The 27,158-nt window shown below is 41.9% G+C and overlaps 3 protein-coding genes across 3 annotated transcripts in view; 1 reads left to right on the top strand and 2 right to left on the bottom strand.

Annotated features, from left to right (window-relative positions):
• The window catches only part of LOC308073693 (uncharacterized protein), a 285,484-nt gene that overhangs the window by 39,074 nt on the left and 219,252 nt on the right, over positions 1-27,158 (bottom strand). The gene's annotated exons all lie outside the window — the stretch shown is intronic.
• LOC308073386 (ADP-ribosylhydrolase ARH1-like) lies at positions 268-5,671 on the top strand (the record flags this gene model as incomplete). Its single annotated transcript, XM_080412257.1, has 4 exons — positions 268-586; positions 1,016-1,346; positions 5,122-5,265; positions 5,377-5,671. 4 exons carry the CDS (start codon positions 268-270, stop codon positions 5,669-5,671), a joined length of 1,089 nt encoding a protein of 362 aa, XP_080268383.1.
• Positions 19,795-20,682, bottom strand: LOC308073502 (2-methoxy-6-polyprenyl-1,4-benzoquinol methylase, mitochondrial-like; the record flags this gene model as incomplete). Its single annotated transcript, XM_080412432.1, has 1 exon — positions 19,795-20,682. Exon 1 carries the CDS (start codon positions 20,554-20,556, stop codon positions 19,795-19,797), a length of 762 nt encoding a protein of 253 aa, XP_080268558.1. The 5' UTR covers positions 20,557-20,682.

The raw sequence follows: 27,158 nt of genomic DNA, 5'->3' as shown, positions 1-27,158 counted from the left end.
AATAAACTATATTTTTGTCATAGAAATCACTGCTTCCACAGTTCCTCGACCACAGAGCACTGCAATGATGGTTGAACACAACCCAGGGTTCTACCTCAGTTCAACATCGCTTTAATGCTGATAAACCTGCCAATCCCTGTGCCACTGCCTTTTCTTTGGCAAGGTCACTGTCATAAAAGATCTGAAAGAACAGAAATAAAGACAATTTATAATATCATTCTAAATTAAATGTTGCCCTTTTCTTATGTCCTCAGTTAAGGAGTCATAATGTCTACTGAAATCTCTACCTTGAAGGAGAGGTATGAAGCCAGCATGGTTCTGAGCGGTGCAGGTGATGCCCTGGGCTACAACCAAGGCTACTGGCAGTTTCAGAGTAATGGGGAGTCTATTCATCGAAAAGTAAAAGAGAAAGGTGGTTTGGCTAAGCTGGATGTCAAGGACTTTCCGCTCAGCGATGATATCATCATGCACTTGGCCACCGCGGAGGCGCTGATTGAGGTCGAGGCCAAGGATAAGACAACCCTGCCGGACCTGCGTCGGGAGTTGGTGAAAAAATACGAAAAAAGTATGAAGGACATGGACGAACGTAACCCATTACTTCATATATACATTTGAAGGTTTTTGTGTGTTAAATCTGTCACTGCATGATAACATTGTGTTGGGTTTTAGGAACAGCAAAGGAACCTCAGGGAATAGGTTTGTTCCAGAAACAAGCCTGGGCATAGATGGTTCGCAGTTAGTCATGAGGCAGGAGTAGTTTGTAACTAGGTTTACAATTGATTGAATTGATTGAATACTAAAAGTTTGCAAAGACAAGCACAGGGGAGTGCAGTTCAATACAAGGTCTTAGGTCTGTTAAGGGGATGTTAAACCCAAGAAAAACTATGGCTTGTTTCCATTGGGGTCCTTTGTACTCAATTCATCGAAAAGGACTAGTGTGTCTTCACATATCTTAAGTCAATCAAAATCTAGCAATAGCATATGACAGAAATTGTGTCATATTCTTCTTCTCCAGCTTCTTCTTCAGCATACAACTACAACACACCCTTCAACCCCAGGGGTAGGGGCTGTGGGGCGGCCATGCGTGCCATGTGCATCGGCCTACGCTTCCCTGACCCAGCGCAGGAGCGTCACCTGGTAGCAGTGAGTATTGAGAGCGGGCGTCTTACCCACCACCACCCCACCGGGTACCTGGGGGCCTTAGCTGCAGCACTGTTCACGGCTTACGCCGTCAGGGGCAGCCCGCCTGTGGAGGCCTGGGGCCACGGCCTCATGGAGGTCCTGGAGAAAGCCATGGAGTACATCATAGAGGCAGACCACTGTGTAGAAGAGAACGTCCAGGAATGGTGAGTGTGAAGAATATCTCTCTCTCTCTCTCTCTCTCTCTCTCTCTCTCTCTCTCTCTCTCTCTCTCTCTCTCTCTCTCTCTCTCTCTCTCTCTCTCTCTCTCTCTCTCTCTCTCTCTTTCTCTCTACGAGCACTCCTTTTTCAATCTGACTTTTTTATTTATATATATATATATATATATATATATATATATATATATGGGTCATTCCAGAATTGGAGGACATTTGGGCTTTCAAATTTTTGAAAAATTAACCTTCTATTTGACACATTTCTGTTATATATTCATCAATAATAGGTACTAAACTATCAAAAGCTTGATTGGCTCAGCTCAGGCATCAAAGATATTTTTTTTATTACATGTTTTATTTATTGTTTGCTATACCTGGCGCAACCCTGTTACCAATACTCAGGAACCTGCAAAAAGTGCATTAATGTATTTTTTAAATATAATTCCTTTACCATTAGGTTAAAGAAGTAACATTCTCTCCGAATAAACATTTTATTTCAGATATGAATTTATTTCAATTAGTTTAAGCAACTTTTGAAATCTATGTTGCACAACTTTTCAATTGTGGCATGTTTCACTTTACTAATTTAAGTATTAATTTTCAAATATTTGCTCTAACCCATTATGCATATAATTACTTAAACTCTTTAAAGGACAATAGGTCAAACCCTTATGCGTTGAGAAAGACATTTATGTTAAAATTTGATTAAAATGTTAATGGTAACAGGGTTGAAATTACAGTAACAGGGTTGAATAGCTACATTAATTCTGATTATAGATTATTTTCAACGTGACAAATAAATGCTCAAGACCACATAATTAGTCTTTTAATAACTTTTGATAACAGAAAATGAAATATTATTTGAATATGTTTCACATGAGGATGGTTGGTAGGTAGTGTGGAAATGGAAAATGGACCAGGATGCAGCAGAGCTGTTCCAGAAAATCAGGGTTTTATTTTGCAAACAGGAGACCTTTTATACCTGATCACCAGCTAACTTGAGGGAAGACTCTAACTAGTTCCACTTAGACACAGGTGGCATTGATCACACCTCAATTAGACCTAACCTGTCAAGCCTATTAAGTTAAAGGACATAACCATTTACCATAACCATGTGTACAATGCAGATAATAACACATACTGTGTTCATGTTAATAAATTAACAAAGTATTTCCTTCTGTGAAATTAATAATACAACCAGAAAATCAATATAACCAGGAAATCACATGACAACTTAAGGGGGATGAACACTCCTTCTTAAATGGTTATGTCCAGGAATTTAAGTCTGTAGACAAAGAATAGTGAAAGTGAATAGTGAAAACATGAGCAAGAGGAATCCGAACCTTCCCCTTGCAAACATTACACAATCAATGACCTCATACCTGAATATGAATGTGATTACATGTTTGGAATTTTGGGACTGGAGAAATGAGCCTCCATGATATTTTTCACCCCTTCTCCCTTTGGCTCACACATAACCTTGAAAAATAATAAGGTTTTTATTACTACAAAAATGCTTAATAGTGAACTGGTATGGTTGGAGGGCTATAGACTATGCCTGGAGGATGCAGGCATTCTGATGTTGCATCGAGCTAGTGCATCCACCTTAGGGCTCAGTGGTCAGTCAGCAGCTTGAACTCCCTCCCCAGCAAGTAGTAGCGTAGTAGTAGTAGAATGATGACCTCTCCAATCTCGACCTTGGTACGACTGCCTGGACGCATCCATCACTTGTACAGCCCCTTCAGTCAGATCTCTCTGACAGTCTCCTCTGCTGGAACAATGGTGCTGCAGAACCTCTGTCGATAAGTCTCTTCAGTAGCATTGTATTTGTTTGGTACTGCTGTTTTGATAGCGTCATATGACTCTGACTGTTGTTGTTCATCCATGCCAGCATATGCTTCAAGGGCCCGTCTGGTCAATAAAGTGACAACCGGGGCAACTCATTTTCCCTGCCTCCACCCCCATGCACTCAAACCGCTCAGAGAAGCTCTTAGCATCCTCACCTTCTCTGATGTTTGGGATTCTCAGTTCTGAAACATGAGAGGCTGGAGTTCGGTTAGGTGGATTATCAGGTCTCTGATCCAGTGGCATGGGCTGTCGTGATGTCTCTGTGTCCATTGCACCAGAAGCTGTTTGGACTTGGTTACGGCCAGAACAAGATTTATTCAGTCCGTTTAGAACGACACATAAAGTTCCTCATCTCTTCCATGAAGCTAGTATCAACAGGTGGTGCCATTGGAGTACTCACTGTAGCCTCTTTTGGTCGCACCACTGGTCCTTAATCACTTGGTTTGGCGGCTACCAGAGAACAGTCAGATGGATCGGGAACAGAGATGACAACCCCTTTAACTGGAGGCCCCAACTCCATGCTCCCCTCACGCCAAACACTTTCTTGACTCCCCAGTTCAACTGGGTTCAGCCTGGTAGCTCAGCCTCTTCCACGACCACCTGGCATCATGGTCTACTTCACAGTTGTCAAATTCATAAAGGCATACCACCCCACCACTGCCACCAAACAACTATAACTCATTTTGACTACATGGTTAAAATAAAATGAAGCAATATAGTCTGTAAAATTCAATAATGTTTAAAATACGTAGATTAACCTAAATCATAGTTTAGATTATGTAATGTTTTTAATTTAACCATAAATAATAGTGTTTTAATTCTATTAATGCAATCCTGTTAATGTTGTACAACCCTGTTACTCTAATCTAAGTAACAGGGCTGCAAGTAACAGGATTGCAAATCTATGCTAATGTTAGCTTTTTCTCAGGAATAGAAGCTAGCTGTTTAGATAGCTGTTAGGATTTACCAAGAGGACAAACTCACATAAGTAAATAAGTACAGATTTTTTTGTCAAGTATTTATCTTATTCTAGAAAAATGCATAACAGGGTTGCGTGAGGTAGGTTGAGACATTCAAGCAAGGCTGACAATGTTATAAAAATATGAATAATAGAAGAGAGGAGATACCTTTGCTCTACCCATGCTGTTAGGAAAGTGTTTGATGATGTCACTTCTAGTGTGTCATGTGACTCACACTTTTCTTCTTCTTTTACCATGCTAAAAAGGTTAAGGTAACAGGGTTGCATGCAAGTTGTGGGACACAGGTTCCTTGCATAATAATACTTATTTAAAATATTATGTTAATTAAAAAATATGTTTGCACATCTACAAGAGACATCTATGAACAAAATAATGCAAAAGAAAGTAGACTTAGATGTCATTTTAACAGTTTTATCTGAGATTCAATTTGGTCACCAAGGGGGTGGGACAAGAGAAAAGTAGCATTTTAGGGGTACTACAGACTTATTTGGTATTTTTTTTAAATATGTTCAAACATTTTTTTCTCCATGTTGATTTAGATTTGGTCTCAGGACAAGTCAAAGTTACACGACAACTGCATTATTTAGTATTTTGTAAATGGATTATTTGACATTTCTTGGGTGGGACGTAAAATGTCCTCCAATTCTGGAATGACCCATATATATATATATATATATATATATATATATATATATATATATATATATATATATATATACATACATACATACATATATATATATATATATATATATATATATACATACACATATATATAGTAACATCATCAAAGGCAGTGATTCTGGATCCCATTGTATGTAATGACTACTTATGTCTGCGTGTTGTTCAATGTCAAAGCAGTATTATTAATAGCAGATGGTTTATTTAAATGTCTTTAGTAGAGTAATACATTCAGCATTCACTGATCCATGTTATAGGGCCTACTTTAAGGAATCTTGGGAGAACTACCTGACAAGGAGAGGAATCCTGGATGGGAAAGCCGAAAAAGCACGCTTTCCAGAATGCTATGGCGTGAAGGAAAGGGACGAATTTTACAGGGAGATTGCTTTCTACAGCGAGACGTACCCGACAGAGAGAGGAATCATGGATGGGAAAGCCGAAAAAGAACGCTTTCCAGAATGCTATGGCGTGAACGAAAGGAAAGAATTTTACAGGGAGACTGCTTTCTACAGCACTGGCGGTGCCAGTGGTCACGATGCCCCCATGATAGCTTATGATGCTCTCCTATGCGCTGGTGACTCATGGGAGAAGCTGGCCGATCATGGGTTCTTCCACGGTGGAGACAGCGTCTCCACAGCTGTGATCGCTGCTGCCTGGTGGGGCGCCATCTACGGCTTTAGAGGAGTTCCAGAGCTGAACTACAAGAGACTTGAGTACAAGAGCAAACTGGAGTACAGGGAGAGACTGGTTACGGTGGCAGAGAAGCTGTTTGAGCTGAGGAATAAGCCCTTTAGTGAAGATGAATAAAACACGCCTGAAAATATTGTGGAAGAGAGAAATAGGTGTTTATGCTTCTTCCTTTTTACTGAACTCCAGTCTCCTTTTATAATGTTTTTCTGTTGCTTAATGCTTTATGTAAAGTACATTGAAGTGCCTTAGTAGTTGAACTATGCTTAACAAATTACATCATGTAAAGTGAAAAATAAAAGTAGATTTAGCAAATTCGAGTCATTGTATAATACTTCACTGTACCATCTAAAGTCAAGTATTTGATTGTACTCATATCTACCAGCTCAGTGGCCTTGTTGTTAGAGCATTGGTCGGGGGGGGGCTTACTTACTTAAACCTCATATCTACATGAATGAATACCACAGAATGCCTGGATTACAATTGTGAACATCTCTATTTGGAATGGAAACGGGAAATGTTTTGTTCCCTTTTCTTCTGAAAAATGGAACTAGATGTATGCACAGAGAAACAAACAGTGTCAGGCACAATGCTATCATTCTTTTCAATCCAATTCCATATCATTTTTATAGAGCTTTAACAAACCATTTTTCAACTAGATGTCTATAAAGTTACATGTAGGCTATGTAGTGTGTCTGTCTCTCTAGAACCATACATTAAATCGACTTAAGTGTGTTGCTGAGGACCCAAGGAAGTGCAGTGTTGAGTATGAAGTTGAAATCAATTAACCACTTGAACCCTAGCATGTATAAACAAAGAAACATTAATTTAGTGCTCTCAAACTAGTCTATTTGAAGCCATCGTTGAAAAAGTTGAATATACAACACAATACAAAGTATATTATGTGATAGGTGTCCCTGCTTCATCTCTCTCAGCTAAGGGGTCCGTGGCCTGAAAAACTGCTGTTTTTACGCCATCTAGCGTCCAACAGTAGACATGACCTGCCTTTGCATGTTATGGATGGAAATGCATTTATTCAGGGTTTCAAATTGCTAATGTAGTCAAATAAGCTCATTAAATATGCACAATACAAAAATGGGCTAGCAAGCTGAAATGGATTCTACATTAAAACATTACCTTATAGGATCAACTGAGAAAGGTTTGGTACACCAGATTATCAAATTGTTAGGTTTGATAATCAAATTCAAAGAAATCTTGTAGGCCTATATAGGGGTCCCTTGCACAAAATATTTTCTGATGGGGGTCTGCGGCTCAAATACATGGAGGTCCTTGACATGAAAATGTTTGAGAACCACTGGTTTAAACAACATTTAGGAAGCATGCTCACATAAGAACTACATTTAAGAAACAAGAAACTGAGGTTGCAATGAAAAGACAATGAAAAGATTACTTCATGACAACTTTTAAATTAGCCTACTTATTTACATATATTTTCCATGTCAAGGCCTTCCAAATTGACATGTAATTTGGCTCTGAATTTATGATCGCTACGATTCCATTCAAATGAATTGAACTCAGAGTGAAATATCACTTGTCATGCATGCTGGTGTGATCAGGACTTAAAGGTCCATTTGCTTCATTTGCACACTTTCAGAGTCAAATTATCAGTGAGGATTTTACTATGCACATTCTTGTTTCATATTCTGCAACAAACCTATTCCGTGAAGTTCCTTTAGTTTGATGTTCCTAAACACAACACAATGTTACCATGCCATTAGAGATTTAACACACAAAAAACCTTCAAATTGAAGTAATGCACAGATCCGACCATGTAATTGTAACATATTTTCCCACCAATTCCCGACACAGGTCCGGCAGGGTTGTCTTATCCTTTGTCTCGACCTCAATCAGCGCCTCCGCGGTGGCCAAGTGCATGATGGTGTCATCGCTGAGCGGAAAGTCCTTGACATCCAGCTTAGCCAAACCACCTTTCTCTTTTACTTGCAGATGAATAGACTCCCCTTTTCTCTCAAACTGCCAGTAGCCGTGGTTGTAGCCCAGGGCATCACCTGCACCACTCAGAACCATGCTGGCTTCATACCTCTCCTTCAAGAGGATTGCAGTAGACGTTATGACTCCTTATTACACGGCTTGGTTGAATGCTTGATTCTGTTTGGTCAATCATCGGTCATTATTTCTGGATAATGACCGATGAGCTCTATAACAGACCGCTGTCTAATCAGAGACTCAGAACACCTGCTCATGTAAACCTGCGCTGCTTGGTTTTATGCTTTATCCAACATGACATGACAGCCATGTAAACAAACAAACAATGTCATTTACAACTAAACGTTGCTCTCAAGAATGTTTTTGAAAACATTTGAAGTGAGAAATAGACGATGCAATAACCGACAAGTGATTCTATTTGATCCACTACACTTCCTTGTTTATCGTGGCGCAACAACGGGGGAATACCAAAACGCTCGCCCCAAAACACAGTCGCCCCAGGTCAAATCCGGCGGTAGTACAGGAAAATCGGCGGTTTATAGAATGGGGTTGAGTGTGTTTTGGGGCGAGTATTCACGTTATCTTATGGACTACGGTCATTTGTCTTCAGAAACGAACTTGTCCGCCCAGCCCAATACTTATGGAATACTTTCATTGCCGTAAGCAAGGAAATACTTTGTTTTGTTGTTACTTTTGGGTCAATTTATTTATTTATTAAGTAGCCGTGCAATAAGCACACACACACACACACACACACACACACACACAAGCGTCAGGGTGATTATCCACCTCCGCTCCGCGTCGGTGCATAATCACCCTGTCTGGCTTTACATTTCAATAATGACCACCTCCTCATACATTATCCCTTGCTTAACTGAGGACATAAGAAAAGGGCAACATTTCATTTTGAATTATATATTTTTTCAAATTAGCTATTTCAGTTACTGAGTGAACATGATACACTACATTACATTACAGTTATCCACTTTATTTGAGTTTTACTTTTAGCAGAACAAATAATAAAACAAATACAAACATTCAAAGAAAATCAAAGTAAGAACATTTACCAAAAAAAAAACACAAAAAACAACAACAATATACAAATATATTATGCATATTATATATGAGAGCACAAAAATACTGTACTCAAAACGCGTAGCGTAGGCTATATTAAGCCAATTGTCTCGATAGATCAGTGGTTCTCAAACTTTTCTATGTCAAGGCCTCCCAAATTGATATGTAATTTGACCGCGGACCCCCATCTGAAAATGTTTTGTGCGAGGGACCCCCATACAAGATTTGTGTTACATTTTCTCAAAAAATATTCAAAATACTTTCTAGTGCTTTTTACCCCAATATGTTTTTGTGGCGATGTGACACGTTGTGAGCTTGTAGATCTGCTATTTTCAAATAGCCGATGTAAAGTGGTAAAACTTAGCATAGTTGCTTATTTTCACAGACCTGGCTGCTTGTTTCTCTTGTTTGTGATGTGAACAATGTTCTCCTGTCGTTTCATTTTGTGACCAGCAGGGGGAACTGTGTTCACACTGTCAGACCAAATGTCATCATAAACAAATCAGACCTAAATTTACCCTTCAACTTCTTATGCCCAAAATGGTTATACAGGTTTTGTAGCAATAGTAGAAATATTAGGGCCTTAATTTTCGAATGTTCAAGCATGTTCAAATCATGTTTAATTTATAAGACCATTTTTTGTGTACATTTTGGGGACAAAAATTGCCAATTGTAGTGCCCACTTTTCCTAGGTGCCCACTCTTCCAGTTACATGTTTGTGTGGCTCAATGACTAGACCTGTCACAATTGTTACATAATCGTCTAATCACAAGTAGTTGAGACAATCACAATTATTTTGCATATAATTGTCATAACCGTTTCCATCTGCCAGGGGTTTTCTAATGCTGGCAGGTATAGCTTCTGCCAGCATTTTTAAGCATTCTGACAAATTTTTCAAGAACCACCGAATATTTATCTCCAGAATGATCGATCCCCTGATGGTTGCTAATCACGAAGGGTTTCACTGTGCTTCTGTGAAAAAAAGATATATATATATCATCGCGACCTCCCGTTTTCTTGTTATACCAAGTTGAAAATAGCATGTCTCGCCAAAACTACGAAGTAAAACACAGGAGCCGAGATACAGGATTTTACAGTAATAAGTTAACCAGGAAGTGAATGGAGCCGTAAATCTTCGGATCACGTTATCTTGGGTTCTGGACGTTTTTTTCTTTTTTCTTTTTTATTTAAATGACGGAGATCTCCATCAATGGCAGGGAATGTGTCAAAAAAAAAAAGTCATACATTTTCCAACATGTTCATAAAATAGCGGGAATGGCAGATCTACAAGCTCACAAGACGGCGCATCTCAACGCTTGTAGATCGACCATTTCCACAAGTTTGAGAACGTAAAAAAATGCCATGCAACGCTATGTCATCCAATGTAAAAAACCCTTAAACGCACCATAGAAAGCAACATAGTAGAGAGGGAAGCACCATAGAAGACAAGGAAGCACCATAGATGACAGGGAAGCACCATAGAAGACAGGGAAGCACCATAGGAAGCACCATAGATGACAGGGAAGCACCATAGGAAGCACCATAGAAGACAGGGAAGCACCATAGATGACAGGGAAGCACCATAGGAAGCACCATAGAAGATCAAACATCCCTGTTGTGAGGACTATTCTCCTGGTCAAGAATGTTTTATGGTGTAAAAATGCATAAAATCATAAAATCTTCGTCCTAAAACGTTGATGTCCTCACAAGTATATATTCAAACGTGTGTGTGTGTGTGTGTGTGTGTGTGTGTGTGTGTGTGTGTGTGTGTGTGTGTGTGTGTGTGTGTGTGTGTGTGTGTGTGTGTGTGTGTGTGTGTGTGTGTGTGTGTGTGTGTGTGTGTGTGTGTGTGTGTGTGTGTGTGTGTGTGTCTCTCCATGACCTGTGTGTTCATGTTGGGGGCTTGCTGGTACACATTCCAGGGTCTGCCTGCTACTCCTGCTGACACCGTAATTGAAGAAGCACGTTTGCCTGCAGCTCTGTTGAATGGGTTGGTTTAATGGGCAGAACACACACACACACACACACACACACGCACACGCACACGCACACGCACACGCACACGCACACGCACACGCACACGCACACACACACACACACACACACACACACACACACACACACACACACACACACAAGGATAGAGTAGAGTGGTTCTCAAGATGGGGTCTGAGTTCCTTGAGGGGGGCTTCCAAGGGATCCGAACTGAGAGATAGAAATCACCAATCCCATTCATGTGCAGTCTCTTAAATGATAGTGGATTTTAGATTTGTGCTCTAGATTTTTAGATAGGCAATAGCTTTTTTTCTGAATGTCCTGTCCTGTATTTTTAAACCTGTGATCATGCTGAATGCTGAATAAACATAAACATACATTGGCTATTTGAATATTGCCGATCTACACAACGCACATTTTAACAACACAAATCTTGTATGCGGGGGTCCCTGGCACAGCAGTTTTGCTTAACGTGATGAACGATGCCGTCCACCTTCTTCTTTTGTGTATTGGCATCAAACTTTGTGTCGTGCAGCCACGCCCTGGTCTGTACCAGAGGTTCTCAAACTTTTTCATGTCAAGGACCCCCAAATTGACACTTATTAGCCCGCGGACCCCCATTCGAAAATATATGCCAAGGACCCATAAGAGAAGATTGTTACGGCTCTAGCAGTGACCATTTATTTCAAGGACCCCCAGTTTGACATGCATTAAGCTACGGACCCCCATTTAATGGCATTTCTATCTCTGGGACCCCCATTTATATTGTCGTGTTAAATTAACTCTGAGAGTGTACAAATGTACATTTGTACACTCTCAGAGTTAAGAAGGTTCCTAACTACCGGTATCTATCATTTAGCTGGAACTCCCTCAAGGACCCCTGGGGGTCCCCGGACCCCACTTTGAGAACCACTATTCTATGCAGCGGACAGGTATGTCAACACCTGTCCACCACGGCCGCTAACTTGGACAGCGCGCTAGTCGCCGCCCGCGGCCAGCGGCTACTCGCCATGGCTCGCGAGACTCAACCTGCCTTTGCTTTATAAAAATGTTTTTCTCCTCAACTGAGTCATATCGTCGCTGTCGGACAGAAAACCTCTTATCTCCATAATATTCAAACATTTTGTGTTTTTTCGTAAATGAACGCCCTACTTGATCATTCTACAGCATCAAAAGTGGCAAATCCACAAGCTCGTTGATAGAACTTGATAGAACTGCTCATTTTGAATTTGAATCCAGAAAAGTAACCGTTTTGGACATATGAGGTTTCCACCCGACAGAGACGATTATGCCAATGAATGAATTCCTCCTCGCACATATTTCTGTCACTGTATCCCACTGGCTCAACCTGCCAGTGAGGAGCCTCCACCGGAAGGACATAGAGCTTCCGTCCTACTCCTCCCCCCCAACACTCCCTGCTGACAGGTCCCCCCCCCCCCCCCTCCCCTGCTTGGTGCGTTCTTTTTCCATCTACACCAAATCTCTTCACCACGGCAATTTTTGGTGAATGTTACCACAAGATTAGGGATGCTGGGGTTCAAGTGGATATTTTCAATCTTTCCTAAAACTGACATTCTTCCTCGTGACATGCTGTATCTTAGAGGGAAAGAATTAGAGTAATATGCTATCAAGTAACAATGTCATTGGGGTGACGTGGATGAAAACAAATATTTACGGGGGTGCCCGGAGCCAAAAAAGTTTGACAACCACTAGTATAGACGCTCGACAAAGTTGGACGCACCACAGCGGATTCGAACCCAGACTCCAGCCAGACGCACCTGCCTTTGCTGAGGTAACAAAACCAAACGCTCCTCTTCGGTCCCTATATGCTAGGAAAGAAAATACGTTGTCGTGCCATGGTAGTCGCTGTATATTATTTTCGCTCGTAATGACATGCCCAAAATAGAGGACGCCAGGTTGGAAAGTGGTTGAAAGCACTTGGCCAGAGTTAATTGCAGCCAGCCTACGATGTATTGTGCCATTCTCCATAAACACAGGAGGACGGCGCAGAGTGTTTAGTGTGTCGGCACCGCAACCGGAATCTCTTGTCAGTCGTCTGGCCGCTGGTATAAACACTCTTACACTTTATCAGTCACCACAGCATTACACTGCCATGTGTTATACATTCCTCCAAAGACTATGTCACCCATTACTCAAAACACACACACACACACACACACACACACACACACACACACACACACACACACACACGTTTTATTGCAATACTTGTGAGGACATCAACATTTTAGGTTGCCGGTTTTATGATCGCCATTAAAAGTGCATGACACTGGCACACAACTGACTGAGTAAATCAGGCATACAACTCCAAACCCCAACCCCTAAACCTTACCTCTATTATTATGTCTAATCCTAATCCCCACCTTGAATCTTTTCCTAACTCCCCAAATGTATAACTCTAATTAGTTTTTTGTTTGTGTCTTTGCCATAAAACAACAATTTCTCTTGTGAGGATCAGGAAAATTGTCCTCACGATGTCTCAGTTGTGGGAAAAGCACTCACAAGTATCAATACAGCAATGTAGAAATACTCTCTTGCAAGTAAAAGTCCGGAATTGAAAAAATACTTATGTAAAAATACAAAAGTATAGGTGTCAAAATGTACTCAAAGTACCAAAAGTAAAAGTACTCATTATGGAGAATTTCACAAGTTTTCAAATGTATAAAAATCTTTTGGAAATAGCAGATCTACAAGCTTACAATATGTCGCATTGCGACGCATTGTGAACTTGTAGATCGGCTATTTTCAAATGGCTTAAATGTATATAGGGCTGAAGTGGTTAATGTATGTGTTGTAATAATAATCAATTATCTACAAAGTAACTAGTAACTAAAGTTTTGATATAACTGTAGTGGGGTAAAAGTATAATATTTGCCTCTGAGATGTAGTGGAGTAGAAGGGAAAGTGCTGAAAATTGGATTTACTCCAGTAAAGTAAGTACAGTACTTGAGTAAAAGTACTTAGTTACTTTCCACCACTAAATTCTACTATACTTGTGAGGACTTTTGAGCCCCACAAGTATAGTACAAGCACACACACACGTCATTTGGATGCTGCGATATCTGATATGAACAGGGACATAATAATAAGACATTAGAACGGTGAAAGATGTGGCCACAGTCTGGTCGAACCACAGTTGGCGCGAGGAGAGAGGAAGTGGCCTGAAACACGTCAAGTTTGCTCGGCATCATGGCTGTGATGTGGTCGCAGTGTCAGTAGAGTCACAGCAGAAGGTAATTGCGCCCGCCATTTCATTCCCATTTCGATGGTGGAAATGCTCCAGTCTCAGGTTTCTGAGATAAAACGGTAAAAGTGCACCAGATGGATGGAGGCCAGGGAGTTAGAAAAGTATGTGGAGCGTGGTGGAGTGAGTCGGCATTTCCTTTGATGTCTTTCCCAGCGGCTAATGACTTGCAGAATGTTTTCTGTACAATGTGTTTTTCTCATCCCCCCTCCCCTTTGATAGCAGTGAAAATGTTTGAATGGGCCTCCCAGGAAATAAGAGCAAGTGTCAGTTTGTCCTATAATTCAACAAAACATGCACTGTGCTGTACTAGATAAAATAATTGTGTGCCAGACAGTGAAGAACCAAGGTCAATGTAGCACTCTAACCCAGTGTTGCCCAAGCACTGGGTCGCTGGGACCCATCTTTGGGTAGCGGACACCTTTTTTATGGGTTGTGAGTAAATATCCCCTTTCTTACGTTTTCAAAACTTTTTCAAAGCTTAAGTGTTTTCAAATTAATTTCAGAAATACAGTCAGTACATAATATAATAAAAATCCTTTAAGAAGTAGTGACGATATCAGACCTACAAGCTGATACTGACCATGATACTGACATCATAGTGACATAGTGAGCATGATACTGACCATGATACTGACATGATACTGACCAATACTGACATGATACCTACCATGATACTGACATGATACTGACCATGATACTGACCATGATACTGACATGATACTGACCATGATACTGACCATGATACTGACCATGATACTGACATGATATTGACCATGATACTGACCATGATACTGAGATCATAGTGACCATGATACTGACATGATACTGACATGATACTGACATGATACCTACCATAATGCTGACATGATACTGACCATGATACTGACATGATACCTACCAGAATACTGACATCATACTGACCATGATACCGACCATGATACTGACCATGCTACTAACATGCTACTGACCATGCTACTGACCATGCTACTGTCATGATACTGACATGATATTGACCATTATATTGTTACTGAGCCTGCAGATCTGCAGATTTTCACTAGATACATATATTTTTAAATAGGTCTTAAGTGATCAATTCAATAATGTATTTTTGTAAGTATATCTGGAGCTGAACAGTTTAGGAACCACTGCTCTAAAGCACCGTGATGATGAATGTCCATCATGACACATTAATAACGAACGTGTAATAACACACGCCCCTTATCTGCTGTGGATTGCCAGGTTATGAGGTTATGAGTAACGGGAAGTGAAAGTGATTCATAAAAAAAAAGAAAGCCTGTCAACTGTGGCTCCGACACGTCCCACGCAGACGGGCTTAGTCATGATGGAACCCCCTTCCACCCCCACCTCTCTCCCCCTTCCACCCCCTCCTCTCTCCCCCTTCCACCTCCACCTCTCCCCCAGCAGAAACCTCTGTTCCAGGAACAACTGCGAGGCCAAGCACGTCGTGACCCATGCACGATGTTTAACTTAGCATTCATATTTCATCGGGGAGGGGAGGTGGAGAGTATGGACTATATCGTCTCTGTCGGGTGGAAACCTCATATGTCTAAAAGTTGGACTTTTCCGGATTCAAATTCAAAAAGCATCAAAAGTAGCAGATCCACAAGCTCAAAACGCGTTCCGAGCTTGTGGATCTGCTACTTTTGATGCTTTTTGTGCAACGCTGTTTTGTCGTTAATAAACCAAAAAAACACAAATGGAGATAAGATGTTTCTCCTCCTCTGTGCCACTCTAGCAGCTAAAGCTGAGGGTCAGTGTATTTTATTCATGTCAAAAGGAACCTCTCAGGGACACGTGCACACACACACACGCTTGTATTACTATACTTGTGGCCATTTCGTAGCCCTAACCCTGAAGCCGCCTCGACACGTTGTTGAACGGCTATTTTTGGTGTGCGAAACCAGTGTGCAATTACATATAAATCAGGCATAACTCTAACCCCTATCTAACCTATAATCTTAATACAGGTCCAATGTCATGGATTTATAGAATTAGCTCTTATGTCCAGTTGGTACAGAGGTAAAATACTGGGGTTGGAGTACTGTGATTACTGTGAATCCGGTTTAATTGGCCAAGCTTGTCCTAATCCTAAAGAAAGAAAGAAAGAAGAAAAATGTGATCGTCTACTCAGGATTCACACCCATAGGAAAAAGTATTCGCATAATACTCCTTTAGGAAACTGAGAAACTTGCTTCAATGATGCCTGTCATCACGCCAGGAATGCTACCGAGGATTTAATCCAATGTGCGTTTCCTCTCCGTTTGAACGCGGTGACATTTTGCCTGAAACGGAAGAACCCTCAGAAGCCATTCTTTTCCCTTTAGAGTCCACACAACAACCCTCGAAAGCTTCCTCTGTTCCCAACGTGTTGTATTAAAGGTCACCTGTTCCCGGTGAACCCCCTATGATCTGCCCTCCATTCATCTGGACACATTTTGCCCTGTCCTTAAGCCCCCAATCATTACCCCCCCCCCCCCCCCCACACACACACACACACACACACACACACACACACACACACACACACACACACACACACACACACACACACACACACACACACAAACCCACCTCCCCTCAGAGTCACAGGGTCTCAATGGGAAGTGACAGGTAATGGAAGTGGAACTAAACCTGCTCTCCAGCAGTTCAAAGCTAGAGGCTGCTCCGGGGCGGAAGGAAAGAGTATATAATTTGGGCTTGGATGTCCTGAGAACCGCCCGAATGAAAGAGGCTCAACTGAACTCACCGTTCCCGGAATGAATGACAGGACACATAAACTGGACATGTCAAAGTATTTGATAGCGTAAAAATATATATATAAAAAAAAACATCTATTGCCGTCATTTCCTGCATGGCAGAATATGGAGTTAACTCGGAGAGTATAAAAACTCCCAGTTAACAACTTAGGCCCTATTGAGGAATCTCATATTCAATTTGACTTAAGGGAGGACCGGTCGGTCGGGCCAGTGGACCACGTCGCCACGCTCATGTCATAACCATAAAAGGAGTTCCCAATGCAGCTACGCCCAAATATGGAGTGTAGCTGCCAAATCAGTCTGCTCCATATATGGGCAGAGAGGGGGCACATATACTTGTGACATCAGGGATTTCTATATATGGGCATAAAAGGGACAAGGACTGACGGATACAGAGATCTCCATATATGGGCATATCGGTCAAATCGGCGTCGCGACGTAGGTGTGGCGGCCTGAACCCGGACCTCTAGTATTAAAAAATAGCCGATCTACAAGCTTGCGGCTTATTGTGAGCTTGTAGATGCATTTTTTTTGCTCAAAGTTAGTCTATTACAGTGGTGGGCAACTTTGATGATGGAGAGGGCCACTATATTTCCACACTCACTCCAGAGGGCCACATTGCATAATACTGTCTCGCCGTAGTTTAACTTTTTTCGCCATTCTATGTCACACAAAAGTAGCAAAAATAGCTGATCTACAAGCTGAAAACGCGTCGTGCTGCGACGCGTTTTGAGCTTGTAGATCGGCTATTTTTGCTATTTTTGAATTGGAATCCAGATTTGTTTTTGCTATTTTTGAATTGGAATCCTGAAAAGTCACATCTTTATTTTATTTCAAATGCATTTAGTTATACTTATGTTAACATTATGAACTTAAATACAAATACATTGGACATAAAAAAGACAATAGAATTGTAATACTAGTCATTAAGCTACTAATATAGACTGAAGTAATTAAAGCGGGTCATGTTTGCATGTTTGGAATTGTAACAGCTGAAATCAATATTATATCAGTATTCCGATATTAACCTGCGGGCCGCATTAGGTGAAGGTGGGGGCCGCATGTGGCCCCCGGGCCGCTAGTTGCCCATGTATGGTCTATTAGGACATGGCCAGAACAGGGACGCCAGGGTTCAAGTGGTTCAATGTGTCTTACATCTGTGTTTTTTTTTGCAGACTCCAATCTGCTGCAGAACACGAGCTAAATGATAACACACATGAGCCAGGTTAATGCACTCCTGGGCACCGCTGGGCTGCTATCTGGAGCTAGATGATCTCAAAGCACTGCATAACGTCCAGTATCAACACACAGGCTGCTGAATAGGGGAAATGTTATGTTCTACTGTGCTTGGGTACACTTAGTCCTTTTAGACACATTCAAAAACAAGTTACCCCACTGTTTGCACGAAACCAGTGGAGGAAGAAGGATTCGGATTCTTTCACTTAAAGTACCAAAGTAAAAGTACTCTGACTTATATTGTTACAAGAATCATGAATATAAATATTACAATGTGACTATAAGTCACTATAAGTGGTCAAGGCGTGCTTTGAGTAAATTAGAATAAATAGCTTGCAAGTCACAACGATGGGACACGTTGTGAGCTTGCAGGTTGGCTATTATAAAATGGGTATAAAAGTACAAAATGGGGCTTAATTGGTTTATGTATGTTTTGTAATAATCTAATGCAGCAAAGTAACTAGAGACTAAAGCAGTCAAATCATTGTAGTGAAGTAAAAAGTATAATATGGAGTAAAAAGTAAAATATTTGCCTCCGAGATGTACAGTACTGGAGTAGTACTGTTTTTGAAGTATCGAAAAATGGAAATACTCGAGTGGAGTAAAAGTAAAAGCAACTTGAGTAAATGTATTTAGTTACTTTCCACCATTGCACAAAACCACCTCGAGATGCCTGTTTCAGCATGTTGGATGATCTTTTCGCTGCTGTCGGACAGAAACCTTGTATCTCCATATTTCAACTACTTATGTTTTGTTTCATAAATTAATGTCCTACTTTATCGTACAAGAGTGTCACACAGAAGTAGTGAAAATAGCCGATCTACAAGCTCGTTGTGAGCTTTTACCATTGAGCCAATAGAGCCTGCTTGCTTGCTCAGGGGATAAATTGAATCTTGATCAACAATTCAAAATTCATGTCAGATCCTGTGTCTAGGTGAGACATGACCTTTGACAAAATACAACCACCCCAATTGTATAAGTTATATTGTATTAACATACTCTACCATACAGATTGCACAAAATTACATTTCAAAGTTGTGCCGCTTTAGTAAAAAAAGTATATATAATAAAAAGCAATGGTTTTGGACATACAGTACAAGGTTTCCACCTGACCGCAACGTTATGTAAGGCTGTCTCAGAGCCTGACTGATGACTTGGGGGCAAAGATGTTGAGAACACAACTACTGTACCTGACAAGGTTCTACGATGGACTTTAGATGCCTTGAATGTGTCCTGAGGGCACACAGGCCCGTCTGGCTGCTCTACAGTTGACAGCTTTACTGCTCCTTGTTAAGTGTCTCTATTATCTGCTAAATATCATATTTAAACCCAATGAAACCACACTGAAAGCTTTTGTCATTTTCAAGTTGGCCCCATATCCAGAAAAAGTTGAGAACCACTGTCCAACATAGACCTTCTTAAGTAGGGAGTAATGGCATGTAAGAAGACTTATTTCTTTCAACAAGTCACTCTGACTCCCACACTACACAAGTAAGTTACTGTACACGTGCTCGCTGCAGGAGCCGGAGTTCGAATCTGACTTCTACTTCCATTGTGGATCTGGGACTTCAAGTGACCTGCTGAGACTTCAGTGATCTATGACAGTGTTTCCCAAACAATGTTTATGGGTCGCGAGTACATCTTTTAAAAATGTTCCAAAACGTTTTTTTCTAAATAATTTCAGAATTTGAAAATACACATTAAAGAATTCCATACATTTTCACAAATATCTCTGTTTCAGTGACTCGCAAGTAGGTACTGAACCAGTACATTCTAAGCTCCTTTTTTGCGTTTATTTTTATTTGTATGTAGTCTGTGAATTGAACTCCAGTCGGATACAAAGGCATTGTGGTTACGTCACAGACCCTCATACTTCCACAGAGCCAACAATAAATTGGTGTTTAAAGAGGCAGTGGATGCAAGTGTCACAGTTTGAAACCAGAATGAAGGGCGACCACACCTCCAGTAAGGTTGTGATATTGTACACGGTAGAAACCAGAGTCCTCAATCATCCCTTTAAACTCATCCTGGTCGGGGAACGTGCGGATGCTCTCCACCAGGTACTGGTAGGACTTCCAGTCCCCCGCGATCACCTCTCCCAGCACCGGGATCACCTGAAAACTGTACGCGTCATACAGCCCGGCCAACAGAGGGTTGGTCACTTTGCTGAACTCTAAGCACATGAACCTTCCTCCGCGCTTCAGCACCCGCAGGGCCTCGTGCAGCGCCCGATCCATGTGGGTGACGTTGCGAAGGCCAAAGGCGACGGTGTACAAGTCAAACTGGTCATCGTCGAAGGGCAACTCTTCTGCGTCTCCCACCACCCAGGACAAGCCGGCGGCGCCGACACCCAAGCTGTCGGCTTTCCGCTTGCCCACTTTGAGCATCTCTTTGTTGATGTCGCAGACCACGGCCCGGGACTCCCGGCCGCCGGGCTCGCCGGACCCGTCCTCTGAAGCGTAGTTGCCGCAGATGTCCCGCCGCCACGACGGGGTCTGCGTGGACCGCAGTGCCCTCCGCTGCCACTGGCGGTCCTTCTGGGAGCTCATGTAGTCCAGGAAACGGAAGGCGATGTCGCCCGTGCCTCCGGCCACGTCCAGCAGCCGTCCTCCGGGCTGAGGGTTCATGACGCGCAACAGCCTGTCTTTCCACAGTCTGTGCACGCCTAGACTCATGGCGTCGTTCATCACGTCGTACTTCTGGGCCACGCTCTCAAACACCTCGTGCACTCGCCGCGCCTTCTCCGCCTCGGGGACGCTCTGGAAGCCAAAGTGCGCGCTTCTTCTGTCCGCAGCACCGCCGTCGCTGAAACGACGGCATATCGAACAACACACCGTCCGTCGTAGCTGTCCCCCAAGCTTTCTAATATTTAGATTTATATTTGTAATGTTTACGCGAGGATCACGCACTACCCTCCGGACAAGCATGTCTGATGGAGGCTGCCACGTTGTGAGCTTGTAGATCAGCTATGTTCCCAACTAACTAGGGGCTTAATTGGCTAATTCCAAATGAATTTTTGCAAGTTCGGGTCCCAGGGACACAACATTTTCTCTTCTGACATCAGTCATATATATGACATATCTATGATGCATGACTCCAAATTAGGACACGGTTTCAGCCCAATCGGAGCCATTGACTTCCATGATAAAATGAAAGTTTAAATATTTAACTTAACTGCTTTGGCCTACTGGCAGTGTACATTTAGATCATTAAGATGTTTGGTGCTGATCAGAGGGCCACGTTGTAAAGAAAAAGGCGAGTCACTTGTGTATGATTATTAATACATACAGTGCTTCATTTGCCTCACATCCACGAGACTGGGTTAAATTAATGATCCTTTGAAGCATGAATGGTAGCTCGTCCTATCAAAACCAGCGGGGGCAAGCCAATTATAAAGCCCCCTGCTGGGCTGAGGCCAGCTTCAAGACGCCTCTCAACACGCTATCCCCCTGACCAAGACCCAGGCCCAAAAGTTTAAGTCTTTAGTCTTTAACTTAAACTCTAAGCCAGTGGGTCTCCCAAAATGATATGTATTTAGCCGCGGACCCCCATCTGAAAATGTTTTGTGCCAGGGACATTTTTGAATTGAATAAAAAAATAATCTAACACGTTCCAGATTTTTCAAAAGAAAATGTTCAAAAATAGCAGAATACAGCTCACAGCGTGACACAAAGTGACGCGTTATGAGCTTGTATGTCTGCCATTTTTGAGAACCACTGTTCTAAATCACTGTTCTAAATCCTAAGAGTTTTATGAAAAACGTATGTTGCTATATATATATAGCTCACATCTAAAATGACAGGCATTTTCCCGGTTTTAATGGGTCTGTCCCGGTCTTTACTCTTTAACTTCTACTCTAAGCTTCCCAGGGAGTTGAGGTATAGGCCCTGTAGCGAGTGGCTTTAACAGCAGGCTATAATTTTTTATTTGGAGTTTTTCGACAAGAAAGGAAAGGAAAGGAATATGACACAGAGCTGCTGTTTTGGGAAATTAACTGCAAATGTCACGATTATAATTGGATGGCCTTCTCTACTGAAAGTATATTAGAATGTATTAATTCACCATAATACTTTAAATCGTTGGTACTAAAAGTGGGGTACGGGGACCCCTAGGGGGCCTTGAAGGGGTTACAGGGGTCCGCAGCTAAATGAGTTGATATAGCATCAAAATCAGTACCACTATCAGTAACCCTATATCGTGGCTATTTAAAAGACTAGACGTTCAGGCCGCTACGTGGCACTCACACCTAAGTTGCACCGCAGATCCGACCAATATGAATAAAGGATTCTTAAAAAAAAAAAAACACAAATCTTGTATGGGGGCCCCTAGCTGGCACAACATATTATCAGATGGTGGTCCGTGGTCAAATATATATTAATTTGGGGGGTCCTTGACATGAAAAAAGTTTGAGAAGCACTGCTAATTGGATAGCCTTCTCCACCGAAAGTATATTAGAATTGATAGATTCATATACTTTAAACTTCTCAAGCATGCAGTCTGCGTTCTGCAGACAGGGTTCGCCATGTTTGGACTCTTTGCAGTATATACGCTTTGGACAAATTCCAGTGGAGATTTCCCACAACCCTCCATAAACAAAGGGCACCCTGGTGTAGACATTTTCAATGGAACATCTAGCTTTATTTTCTTTCAAAGCCGTCTGGAGACATTTTGTGCTATGATCGAGAAGGAACATGCTCTGAACAGGAAATGTAAGTGGAAAAGGGAAGTTCTCTAAGTAATAATGTGTGGCATGATACTTCCTGTTGGAATGATACCATATACTGTAACCAAACACCATTCCATTCCACAGTGTTGTCGTTCAGTGTCAGAACAATGAACTGCAGCACAAACAAGCACAGGCACTATCCCATTTAACTAGTCCAAAACCCCCCAAACATTCCAATGGCTTTTCTTATACATATTATGTTTGTGCCGAATTATGAGGGGAATTAGATCAGTGGAGCTCTCTCTGGTGCCTGTGGGCGTCACTCACTTTTTTTTAAGTAGTTAGACACATAGACATATAAAGGTAGACGCATTATAAAGGTAGACGCCTCCTCTGGCTCTGAGGCGTCTGTATGGGGGGCGCGCTTCCGCTTCCGGGGGGCAAGCTGGAAACTTCCACGCGCGTCACAGAAAGGGGCGTTCGGTAGACCAATCAGAGGCAGGTGGGGGCGGGACAACTAGATTCTGACAAGTCCTGGAAAAGACGTGCTGCGATTGGCCAGTAGTCAACACGCTGTGATTGGCCAGTGCCCGTGCCCCCCGGAAATATGGCGGCCACCATACGAAACAGATCGCTCCAACGAACTGCAGAGGCCAATGAGGTATCTAGGTTTCTATATCTATGGTTAGACAGGTGCATGGGCACTGGTCCCTTGAGTATCATGAAGACCAGCCCCATTGCAAGTTGCTGTACTCTGTCCTCTACCCTGAGCCATCCCACCCTAGGCATAATGAGCAGGGGTTAGGTGAGTCCTAGATGTGAGGTCTAGTAGTAGTCTGACTAGTTTGTTTTGAGAGTTTCTGAAGTTTTTAGTGTCTTTGTGGTGCTAGCATAGCATGCAACCATGAGGTGCATGCATAGTCATAATGACATTGGATGAGTGCTCGTTTGTCCTCTGTGTGTTCCTACTGACCAACGAGGAGACCCTGCCCAACATTTTTGTTCTTTGGTTGACTTTCCTGATCACTGGAAAGATTGTCCTCTAAGCGTAAATATAGTTCTGTAGATACTCCCACACACATCTATTAAAGTGTAAATGTAGTTATTTTTCTTTACATAAACCACTCGAACCCTAGCATCCCTATTCTGGGGGGGAACATTAGTTCCCAAGCTCCCGAGCTTGTAGATCGGCTATTTTTCAGCAATGTGTAGAGGGAAAAAGAGCAGACACCAAGTACAGAGCCAAAGGTCAAGTTTACTAACTACTGTAGTGAGGGTTTAAGTGGTTAAATGTCTGAAAATACACAATATTTGGCAATGCCATCGTCCTTGCTGGAGACATAAAGAAAGAAAGTAAGCCTTGCAGAACATTGTGGCCCATAAGGAGCCTACCTCCTGTTTCTGTAGCGTGAGGCGGCCAGTTCATCCACCTGGACATGACGCTAGTATGTCGCAGGGACTTACCCCCAACCCGACCCTTGATGTAATCGAACCCCGACCTCCCAATCTCAGGACGGACACACTAACCACAAGGCCACTGAAGCTGGTGCTGGAAACTAAACGGAGCACTGTTAATATTTTTGTGTACAGTTGGCTATTATGTATCATTTACAATAATAGTTGTAGTGTCTCGTGAGAATGATAATTCAAGTTTAATCATGTTCAGAGATGCTGTGTGAAGGTTCCATTAATTATTCAGTCTTTAATCAGATATCTTACTGGTACACATTCTCCATAATCCAGAGCAGTGCATTAATTAAGAGTAAAAGTACAAAAGTATTGATGCGCGTTGTGAGCTATTTTCAAAAAGCTATTTTCAAAAAGCCTAGGTATAAAATAAGGCTAAAGTGGTTCATATATGTTTCATAATGTAATAATTTATATCTGCAAAGTAATAAGTAACTAAAGTTTTCAAATAATTGTAGTTTAGTAAAGCCTCCGAGATGTAGTAGAGTAGAAGTAAAAGTATAGACTTTTGGAATTGGAAATACTCCAATAAAGTAAAAGTACCTCAAAATTGTACTTAAGTACAGTACTTGAGTAAATGTACTTAGCTACTTTACACCACTGCATGCTAGTGACACTCATCCCCAGAATGTAGAGTCCCATCCAAGTGTCTCCCATACCCCTGTCTCGTTTGCTGCGTTGACTCATACGTATATAAAGAATGCCGTGACACGTTGAGGAATAAATAGAGACCGGTGGCAAAACTTGTCAGTTGGTTGTACCTCACACATGTGGGCTGAGTTAAGCCTGATTTATAGGTAGGCCTACTTATTTGCACATTGTGTCTCCCTCCGAAAATATTTCCGGTGCAAGACGCTGGCACGCAGCTAAGTATAAATCAGGCATTACTGAATCTATACAGTACCGTTAGCTCAGCTGTGTTGAGCAAACTTTTTTTCATTTCAAGGACCCCCGGTTTACTATGTATTAGGCCACGGAACCCCCATAACTCTGAGAGTGTGCAAGTGGATCCAAATGCTAGGGGACAGAAGTCTCCGAGCTGAGCGTGCTCTACTGTCAATAGTTTAAGACAGGGGTCTTCAACAGGGGGTCTGGGACCCCTAAGTGGTCCTCAGAGTTATTACAGGGGGGCTGCCAAATCTTTGTGTGGTAGGGACTTTTTTTTACCACTTGAACCCTATCATAACTATTCTAAGGTGAACATTAGCCGAAAATAGCCGATCTACAAGCACACAACGCCTCGCGCTGTGAGGCGTTGTGAGCTTGTAGATCGGCTAATTTTGGCAAAGAGGTTTGGTTTAGAGGGAAATAAAGAGCAGACCAAGTACAGAGCCAACGGTCAACTTTACAAAGTATTGAAGGTTTAATTGGTTAACTGTCTGAAAACACACATTTAACATGAATACATAGTGGGGGTCCCTGCTTCATCTCTCTCTCTCAGCTAGGGGGTCCTTGGCCTGAAGAACGTTGAAGACCCCTGGTTTAAGAGAAGGACAGACGGGTGCAAAAACATTAAATCACCAATGAAAATCCAAAGATTATACCCAATCATTTGAAAGTTTGAATGAAGTTTCTAGGTGAAAGTATGAAGGAGTTATTAGACCAAAAAATAAGTGCTCTGCAGCGAGCCCACAATAATAATATTTAAGATAAGATTTATATAGCCCTTTTGTAAGTACTCAAAGTCGCTTTACATGGGAAAAAGATTAAGAGAGATATTTGGCACTGTGTGTTATGTACAGTATGATGGCTTATTATTCTGACCATAAACCACCAAACCAAGTAATCATTCATTAAGTCTTTGTCTACCTCGCCACATTGTTTACACATTTGAATATAGCTCCCACGGGACTCACTTAGCATCTTGATGATGCTAGTGTCCTAGTCCTTACACAGTATCTCTATAACGCAGTGGTTTTCAGAGTCGGGTCTGAGGACCCCCAGGGGTCCTTGAGTGGGTTCCAGGAGGTCCTCAACAAAACGAGGAACAGTTTAACCACTTTAGCTATTATTTCATATTTCGGCTATTCGAAAAACAGATGCACAAGATCACAACGCGTCCATCTGCTGTTTTCAAAACGTTTTGAAAAATCTTGAAAAGATTTTCAACATTTTCAACAGCACAAATCATCTCTTTTGGGGGTCCCTGCTGGCACAAAACCTTTGCAGATGTGGGTCTGCGGCCAAATACATTGGACTTGACATGAAAATGCCCCGAGAACCACTGATATGTAACTCGACTGTCACTAGGAGAGAGAAGAGCCTTCAGAAACTTTTCAGGCCACGACCCCCCCCAAAATAATCATATTTGAACTGCACACTAAGCTAATCATCTGGGTATTTGGGAACCAGACACACCAGGAGAGAGAAGAGCCATCAGAAACTAGGGAACCAAACAACCATGGCAGAGAGACAGGGCCATCATTTGGGGTTCCAGCGGATGGCCTACTAGCTTTTACATTTAACCTCAAACTTCAGGTCTTTTATACGGATCATCTCCCATTAAACCTTGCTCAATTCGGTACACCTCATCTCTGTAGACATCTCTGACGTCTTGATGATCTCATGACGTCTTGATGACATCTCTGACCAAGATGTCCACATCTGTCAGATGTCTCATATTATATTCCAATTGAATATGATTGCCTTCCAAACTTTGGAGTGGCTCGTTTTGCACAAAATGCCACAAATCATGAACGCAGCTCCCGGTTGCTATGAAACTTTGCACGCACACTCACAATAGGCCAAGGAAGAACCTCGACCCCAAACATTTCACATCAGCCTCATGTGGCGCTTCAACAGCCCACCAATAACTCTTGAACCGTAAATAAAAAAAATCTTTTTTTCCCCTGGATTCCTTGCATTCTCACTCTCCATATAGGCCCCGGCTACTTGTGCCAGATGACATTTTCTGCCATTTTGTGTTCTTCAAAACACACTCTTTGCAACTACTCCCATTAGTCAATTATAAATGATAAAAGCGTTAATTTATTAATTACAAATCGCGTTTTTTGATTATTCGATCAATGGAAGAAGTAGTCAACATAATAATCGCTTAGATAATGGATAGTTGCAGCTCTGCAGCATGCAGATGACAGAAGTAGAGTGGATGCATCTCAGCCCTACAGCATGCAGATGACAGAAGTAGAGTGGATG

The sequence above is a fragment of the Gymnoscopelus braueri genome (assembly GCF_963280865.1).
Source record: "Gymnoscopelus braueri genome assembly, chromosome: 18".
NCBI lineage: Eukaryota > Metazoa > Chordata > Actinopteri > Myctophiformes > Myctophidae > Gymnoscopelus > Gymnoscopelus braueri.
The sequence above is the reverse complement of the archived record's forward strand: the minus strand, read 5'-3'. Positions and strand labels throughout refer to the sequence as shown.